The following is a 9066-nucleotide window of genomic DNA, read 5'->3' on the forward strand; positions in this document are numbered from 1 at the left end:
ACACTAGTCCAGTCTAGAGGTCATAAATGCATGAACTAGCTTTTCTGCATCAGAAACCGATAACATGTTTCGTAGCTTGGCAATGTTTCTAAGATGGAAGAATGCAGTTTTTGTAACATGGGAAATATGATTTTCAAAAGACAAATTGCTGTCTATATAGATTCAGATTTCTGACTGTAGAGGAAGTAAGAGTACATCTGTCTAGTTGCAGATTGTAGTCTACAAGATTCTGTGTAGTGTTTTTTGGTCCAATAATTAATATATCTGTCATGTATATTGAAAATAGAAGGGGACCTAGGACGGATCCTTGTGGCACTCCATATTTTACTGATGATAAATGAGATGACGCCTTGATCTGACGCAAGGAGCAGGTCATTTGTAATTTTAACAAGTGCAGTTTCTGTGCTATGGTGGGGCCTGAAACCTGACTGAAATTCTTCATACAGATCATTTTTGTGCAGGAAGGTGCTCAATTGAGCAGACACAACTTTTTAAATTTTTTTTGACATAAATAGAAGATTTGAAATAGGCCTGTAATTTGCCTGTACACTAGGATCTAGTTTTGGTTTCTTAATAAGAGGCTTAATAACCACCAGCTTGAATGGTTTTGGGATGTGACCTAAAGATAACGACGAGTTAATGATATTAAGAAGCGGTTCTTCGGCTACAGTTAACAACTCTTCAGTAATTTAGTGGGTACAGGATCTAATAAACATGTTGTTGGTTTAGATACAGTGATAAGTTTATTTAGTTCTTCCTGTCCTATGGTGGTAAAGCACTGCAGTTTATCTTTGGATGCGATGGATGAAACTTAAATGTTAGATGCTGTAGAATCTACATTCACTATTGTATTTCTAATGTTATCTATTTTATCAGTGAAGAAATTCATAAAGTCATTACTATTTAATGTTGGTGGAATATTTGAATCAGGTGGCGTCTGGTAATTTGTTAATTTAGCCACTGTGCTAAATAAAAACCTTGGATTGTTTTGGTTATTTTCAATGAGTTTGTGTATATGCTCTGCCCTAGCAGTTTTTAGAGCCTGTCTATAGCTGGACATACTGTTTTTCCATGCAATTCTAAAAACTTCCAAGTTAGTTTTTCTCCATTTGTGTTCAAGACTATGAGTTACTTTCTTGAGAGAGTGAGTATTACTGTTATATCATGGCACAGTACGTTTTTCTCTAACCTTTTTCAATTTGACAGGGGCAACACCTTCTAATGTATTAGAGAAAATAGTGCCCATGTTGTCAGTCATTTCGTATAATTCATGTGTATTTTTGGGTACAAATAGCAGTTGAGATAGATCAGGCAGGTTATTTGCGAATCTTTCTTTGGTGGCTGGAACAATAGTTCTGCCCAGATGGTAACGCTGAGACATATAGTTAATATCAGTTATACGCAGCATGCACGATACAAGGAAATGGTCTGTAATATCATCACTTTGAGGTACAATATCTATAGTAGTAAGATCGATTCCATGTGATATAATTAAATCTAGTGTATGATTAAAATGATGAGTGGGCCCGGTGACATTTTGCTTGACTCCAAAAGAGTTTATTAGGTCAGTAAACGCAAGTCCTAATGTATCATTTGTATTATCAACATGAATATTAAAATTTCCCATGATTAGCGCCTTATCAACTGTAACTAGAAGGTCGGAGAGGAAATTTGCAAATTATTTTAGGAATTCTGTATATTCTGTAATTCTGGTGGTCTATACACAGTAGCCAGAGCAAGAGATACATTAGATTTCTTTTGCATATCTGACAGTGTAACATTTAGCAGAAGTATTTCAAAAGAGTTAAACCTGTATCCTGTTTTCTGGGTAACATTGAGAATAACACTATATATTGCTGCAACACCTCCGCCACGACCAGTCTGACGGGGCTCTTGCTTATAACAGTAGTTTGGTGGAGTAGACTCATTTAGACCAAAATAATCATTTGGTTTTAGCCAGGTATTAGTCAAGCAGAGTACATCAAAACTATTATCTGTGATCATTTCATTTACAATAACTGCTTTGGGTGTGAGTGATCTAATATTTATGAGCCCAAACTTTAAAAATAGTTTTTGTTCATTTACTTTACATGTTTCTGGTTTAATCACGATACGATTTTTTCTAGATCCTACATTATATTTATATTTTGACCTCACTATTCGGGGAACAGACACAGTCTTAATAGTTTTTACAGCGCAAGTACTTTTATCATTTAAGTGGGTGGAACAAAACTCATCATAATAGTTATTTGCCAATCGAGATGATGACCCACCCCCCCCCATTCCCCTTGAGCTGGGTGGCCATCCAAGACTGTTCCCCAGCCCATCAGGGAGGCATCTGTCGTTAGCAATCTGCGACGACATGGTGCCCCTAGAGTGGGACCCAAGGCAAGGAACAAGGGTCTGAGCCACAGAGATAGTTTACGAAGCCTGCGGTGTGTCACTTTTATTTGACTTCGAGGATTGGCTCTTGGATGAAATCCTCTGGCTTTTAGCCACAACTGAAATGATCTCATGTGCAACAGCCCAATAGGAATCACTGTGGATGCTGAAGCCATTAAACGGACGAGAGATAGCTCGCAAGCGTCTCTTCAACCCACTGCATCTCCAAATACCCCCGCGACATCGCATCCACGATAGTTCATCATGGATGTCCTCGAAAAAGTGGAGAGAGTGATGCTGTGGTCTCTCTCTATCCTCCAGCTTACTACATTTGGGGGTCTCTTGTTCGCGTGGCCAGTCAAGCTGCAACCAGTCCACCGCGCAAGTAACCACCTCAAGCAGTTCCTTGACCAATTTCAAGGCTGGTCATGGCCCGAAGACCCAAGAGACATATCATCCTCCTCGTGAACCGAAGAAGCACCAGAGCACGCTTCGAGATCACGAGAGAGGATGCGTGGATCCGATGACACCGCAAGCGAAATGGACATGCCCGTCGCTCGCTCGTCATGCAGACCTCCACGAGAGCCCTCCGATGAAAAGGTGGGTGCGGTCTGAAAATAGTTCAGAGGAGAACAAAGCATCTTCACTTTGAGCAGTTCACAATGCTTGCGGGTCAATTCTATCTACGTTTTACACACATTATTCACAGCTGGTCACGAATAAGATGTTTCCCAATGCGCTGAGCAGCGCAGCCCTTATGAAACAAAAATATATTGCAGTATATTGGAAAATATCATGTAATATATTAGGCATATATTCTTATATATATTAATTTTTTTTCAATATATTTCAATATATTGGAAGCGGCAATCATTTGTATATTTTGCAATATATTATATAATATATTCATCATAAATATATTATTAAATGTATTCAAACATATAAAATATTAGAAAACAAAAAGGGAAAATAATATATTACAATATATCACAATATATTTTAAAAAATATATTGGTAAATATATTTTCCTTTCGTAAGGGAGCATCGACTGAAGCTTTCGAAAGGGAACGTATTTATTGTACTCCAAACTTTTTTTTTTTTTTTTGTATTCTATATAATACTATTCCTCAATGAAAAACCTGAGTTGTTATAAGTGCATGTGTTTCTACTGTATTGTAGAATTCAGTAAAAAATGGTTTTGTTGTTAGTATTTACTTTTTAATATATTTTAACTTTAAATGTATTATTAGAAAATAATACAGTGCAAAACTATGAAGTGAACTGAATTTACTAGCAAAATATGTAATGTGAGTTTGAACAGACAGTCAGTCAGTATGACATCAAGCATACAGAACAGTTGATCCACACCTTCCAAATCAACATGGATTACTTGGACACTCAAGTAATTTTGAAAATTCTCCTTATCACAGGTAAATAATAATAAGTAAATTCAATAAAAAGGAAGCATGTTTATATTACATTTATTTAAAGCTTTATAAGTATTTTAAAGAAAATAATTGACCCCAGAACAGATTTCCATTCTCTACTTTGCCTATTATCTTCTTAAAATTGTGGTAATATAACAGAAAAGAATCTAAACCACTAACACAGAGTTTAAGAGGTGATTATATATGCAAAGACTAATGTCTAAGACCTACTAATGGTTTGGGTATAATTCTGAATAGAGGTTTGAAAGTATGTGGAAGTATTCTTCTGTGGTTGAAATATTATGATGTAAGATTTTGGTATGAAATAACTAAAGAGAATTCCGTTTATACTGGATATCTGGGCAACTGCATTTAAAATTACAATGTATTTGCTTTTGATAGTGAGGTATGCTGTGAAATATGCAATCCAGGTCAGATAGTACAAAATGAGACTAAATGTTATTGATTTGGCCTCATTGTAATTTTTAGGCAAATCTCGTCCCATGTAAGAAAACAGGAGACACAGGAAACCAAGAAACCAACTTATGAACACAACTATGCTAAATGTTATAGTGTTTCCCATTTCACAGATGAGCATAATTTGGTCTTTAAAAGTCCACGAGTCAGCAATGAGCGTGACAGGATTGACAGTCATCCATATCACACAAGAAATTAAATGAATGAAAGAAGAAAATGCAATGAAGAGGCATTGGCCATTGTGTTTTACCCAAAGGCTGTACACCTTAGGGAATTGAGTAGCCATTTTAAAAACACAAACAATTTGAAAGGAACGGACAGACAAACAGGAAATACAGACAGTGAAGAAAAATGTAAATATAGCATTTCTCATTAGGCAAAATACAGATGAAGGTTTTCCAAAGAAAAAGAAAACACTTATACTAGACAAAATCAAACTGGCCAACATGAGTAAACACATGCTGCCACCAGCAGACTTTACCACTGGTGTGTCGTAATTGTATGCAAAAAGGCAAAATATGGCAATAAGGAGAATAATTAGGCATGCAGCAGAAAACATGACAATGATGGAGGGAATTTCTGTGAACTGAGGATAGACAACCAAACGTGTTTTACATGTTGTGCTGCCCTCATCAGACCATTCACTCTCTGCACATGGAAAACAGGTATAGGGGTCCCCTGAAAAAAAAATAGCAAAATAATATATTTAAATGTTTAGTAGTAATATTTTGCTAAAAAATCCAAAATTAAAATAAATAAATGTGGGAAAATATTATGCTTTAAAATCACACTTCAAAAAGCACCAATAACTCTAGTAAAGTATTATGGTGATAGAATACACTGAAGAAGCTCAAGGGATAGTCCTTTCAATTGACCTCCACTGTATGGACAAAAAATGGAAGTCAACATAATGGTTACCCTCAATTTTTCTAATTAGATAGATAGATAAATACCAATCACCTTGACTACCTTCTAAGGTACTTACTAGAAAAATCCACATAGCTGTTACGTGGACATTTTGTACATGTAAAACAGCATCTATGAAAACCTTCCTGTTGCCTTGAATATCCCACCTTACACTCAGTAGAGCAGTTTGAGAAAGGAACCTTTAAGGAACAGGAAAATTTGTTATTAAAGTTAACATTTTAACAGTTTTTAAAAACATAATTCACACATTTCTATGAACTAAAAGCAGTGCCCTCAAACAATTAACACAGCCTGAAAACTGAACAAATTATAATTTCCATAAACTGACTGTGAATTACAAAATACCAATTACACAATTATCTTAAACAAAAAAATATTAGATCCTGCTTTCACAACTGTTAACAGACAGCTAAAATAAAGCTCTGTAGTCTTTATTCAAATGTAATAAAATGTATATCTGCTACTGTACATAAGTAGATAAAACTTAAGACTTAATGGAAGTTATTTGTATTAGAACAATGGTCAAACATTCATAGCCCAGAGATACTGTGGGTAAAAGAATGGTGGAGTTATTCATCTCCTCGACAGCAAATTTCATTACTCATTTATCAGGATGATTTATTTATTTATTTTATTATTTTTTGTTGCTTAAGCAGGTCTTTTAATTGACCTTCATTTGGAGAAATGCATAAAACTAAAAGTGTTTAGATGAAGTATCAACAACAAAAGAAAAAATAAAGACTTACAGAACCATTGTCATGCCAGGGCATGAGAGTGTTGTCGATGGTAAATCTAATTTCTGGAAGTTTATCATATGTGCCCACCATCTCAAACTGTGGAGGATTCACATCAGTGTGCCAGAGTAGAACTGCATAACTGATAGTTGGATCATAATTATCATCGTATTTCACTTGACGGCCATTGAGTGGAAAATTCAACAACTTTATTTTTTCAAGAAGCTGTTTTGTGTTCAATAAAAAAAAAAAAAAAATAAAAAAAGACAAATTTATACAAAACTGCACAATAACATTAAGAAAATTAATATTTTGTTTTATTTGTTGATATATTGTAGAAATAATAAAAGCAAAGACACAGTTTAATATGCAGTTTCGTTAAACATAAATATGATTAATTATTCAAGTAATTAAAACATTACTTCAATAATGTAATTAAAATAATAATTAAACGTAATGGATTCAAATAAATTCACTTACCATGTATGGCTTAACTGTTATGTTTTTGTGGCATTCATTCATGTCACACTGAAGAACCTTATGTAACGCATGAGCTATGGTATATATGGCAGAATAGACGGCAAAGGCGTGTGTGGGACTCTCATTTATAATGTCCTCTGCAGTCATCAAAGAGCAGTAATCACAGTCTTGATTACATATCTCATTCTTATTCTGGACAGCTTTGTCATTATGGCCCGCATGAGCTGTTCCTTTGGCTTTATTGTAGACAAATTCATTAAATCTGGGCAATGACAACAGTCTATCTGCAATGCCAATGATTGTGCCAATTTTCCTGATTCCTGGTTCTCTTGGAATCTGTTGATTCAAAGCCCATGATGGACTTGCAATCCATACTTTGTCTCGCATGTCATTTGCTATGGCTGCTTTGATAAACTTGCTTGCATATTGTGTCAAAGCAAATATTACAATGACATTGATGTTGAGCTTATCAATCTTTTTAAGTGTTAGACTGTAGTTTGCATTTAGACTTAGACCCTCTTGATAGGCCAAACAAATGCCAGTATTTTTTACATACTCATTAAACAGCTTTAGTCCATCTGAACTGTAATCATCTTGGCTACCAAGAAAGGCAACCCAGTTCCATCCAAACCACCGTATGATGTGAATAATCATCTCTATCAGGTCTTTGTTGCTAGGGATTGTTCTCACAAAAGAAGGATACTGAAGTTTATTGCTTAATGCGTAGCTAGCAGCTCCATAATTCACCTTTGAAAGAGAAGAAAACATCAATCAACATCAACTCATTAACAGTCAATAACTTTAACTTTCTAGTCCTGAACAAAATATAGGAATTACTTGTGTAAACATTTTGTTCTGTAAACTGTGTAAAAAGTAAAATTATTTACCATTGGTATAAGTTCCGTTGTGAACAGTGGTGCAACACTTATAGTTCTTGAGCTTCCAAATGGTCCTGTTAAAGCAATCACTTTAGGCTGATAGTTGTTGAGTTTTTCTTTAGATTTTACTGAGCCATTATTTGAGATAAAACTTAAGACTGAATGGAAATTCCTTGTGTTAGAACAATAGTCATAAATTTCATAGCCCAGAGAAACATTGGGCAGAAGAGTTGTGGAATTATTAATCTCTTCAACAGCATACCTCATTACTTGCAATATTTTATAGCCAGATTTTGAGGTACTTTGCCTTAAAAACGTAAGTGTGGAAGTTAATAACATGTAATTGAAATGTGACTTTGAAATGCTGTTTTGGTTTAAATTACTGATAAGCCTAGACTGGTAAAATATCCTTGCTTACCAGATACATTCAGTGGTCTCCGGGATGAAAACAGGTGTCACACGGTCAATTTCATGTAAAGCAAAAAGGCCACCCAATAAGAAATCTCCCTCCAATCTGAATTCAGATGATGAGCAAGAAACTTTGAAAAAGAAACAATTAGTAAAGCACAAAAGGAAAGTGTAAATACTATTGAGAAGCATGGTTAAAGATGGACTGCTGGTCATGAAGCAGGAATGTATAGTGGCTAGTCATTTGAGAACAGTCGGGCTCATACATTTAAACTTAATTTTCTTAAAACACTTCAATTTGCTTAAACCACCATTTTCAATCATGATACAAATGTCCATCTCCATGTCTAACACACAAAGTATATGTTAATCAGTTATTAAATAGAGCATTACACCACAAATGTCTCCTCATACAAAGCAAATTTTACACATTTTTAAATCTACAAAACAAACTCTTGTGAAACAAGCTGTAACTAAGCTGCAGACGGTAGCAAGCTGTAGCAGGGTTTTACAGTTGGATTACAATCACAAATGTTTTCCAGACAGTGAAAAAAATAGATAACAATATTAACTAGATGAGTAAAGTTTGAGAACAAACATTGAAGATGGCTTGAGAAAGCCTAGCCTGTAATGATTAATGCAGTTGTAAAAGCTTGAAGTTTTAAAGTTTAGAAAGATACAGGGATGTTACTATGTTGTTAACGTGTTAATGTGATTTGCATGTTGTTAGCATGTTTTAACAATTAACATGTTGAAAGCATGTTTCAACATGATTTTCATGTTGTTAGCATGTGTCTTATCATGATTACCATGTTGCTAACATGTTAATATGTTTTAACAAAATTACCTGGTTGCTAACATGTTTCTAGCATGATTAGCATATTGTTAGCATGTTTCTAACATGATTACCATGTAGCATGCCCTGTTTCAACATGATTAACATGATCATGTTTCTTGTATGATTAGCAATTTGTTAGCATGTTTAGCATTTTGTTAGTATGATTAGTATGTTTTAGAGTGTTTTTAGCATGAGAAGCGATTAGTCAGCAAAGAAGGTGGCAGTGTGTTAGTGTTTCCTTAATACTTTGTTTCTTTATCTGTTGTTTAAATTGTTTACATTGTGACTTGCGGTTAAGAAGATTAATTTTATTTTCTACCAACTTCTACTTTTATTCTTCGGTTGTAATTTTTATTTTTGATTGCACTTATTTGTAATTAGAATAACAGCCATCGGCTAAGAAAAAGCTTTTGTTATTTATATTGCTCACTTCCTGCACTTAAATGTGAACTTTATTTTTGATTTGAGCAATTACCCTTCTATAGGCTTTTAGGTGTGCTAATTAAGAAGGTGGA

General features: G+C 34.6%; 1 protein-coding gene across 1 annotated transcript; it reads right to left on the minus strand.

Moving 5' to 3' along the window:
* Positions 1 to 4029: 4029 nt before the first annotated feature.
* On the minus strand, positions 4030 to 7905 carry LOC127963625 (taste receptor type 1 member 1-like). The gene is made up of 6 exons (XM_052563636.1): positions 7724 to 7905; positions 7315 to 7612; positions 6428 to 7174; positions 5960 to 6172; positions 5272 to 5392; positions 4030 to 4964 (listed from the first exon to the last, which is right to left on the minus strand). Exons 1-6 carry the CDS (start codon positions 7903 to 7905, stop codon positions 4030 to 4032), a joined length of 2496 nt encoding a protein of 831 aa, XP_052419596.1.
* Between the last annotated feature and the right edge of the window lie 1161 nt (positions 7906 to 9066).

Source organism: Carassius gibelio, chromosome B8 (assembly GCF_023724105.1).
Source record: "Carassius gibelio isolate Cgi1373 ecotype wild population from Czech Republic chromosome B8, carGib1.2-hapl.c, whole genome shotgun sequence".
NCBI classification, from domain to species: domain Eukaryota; kingdom Metazoa; phylum Chordata; class Actinopteri; order Cypriniformes; family Cyprinidae; genus Carassius; species Carassius gibelio.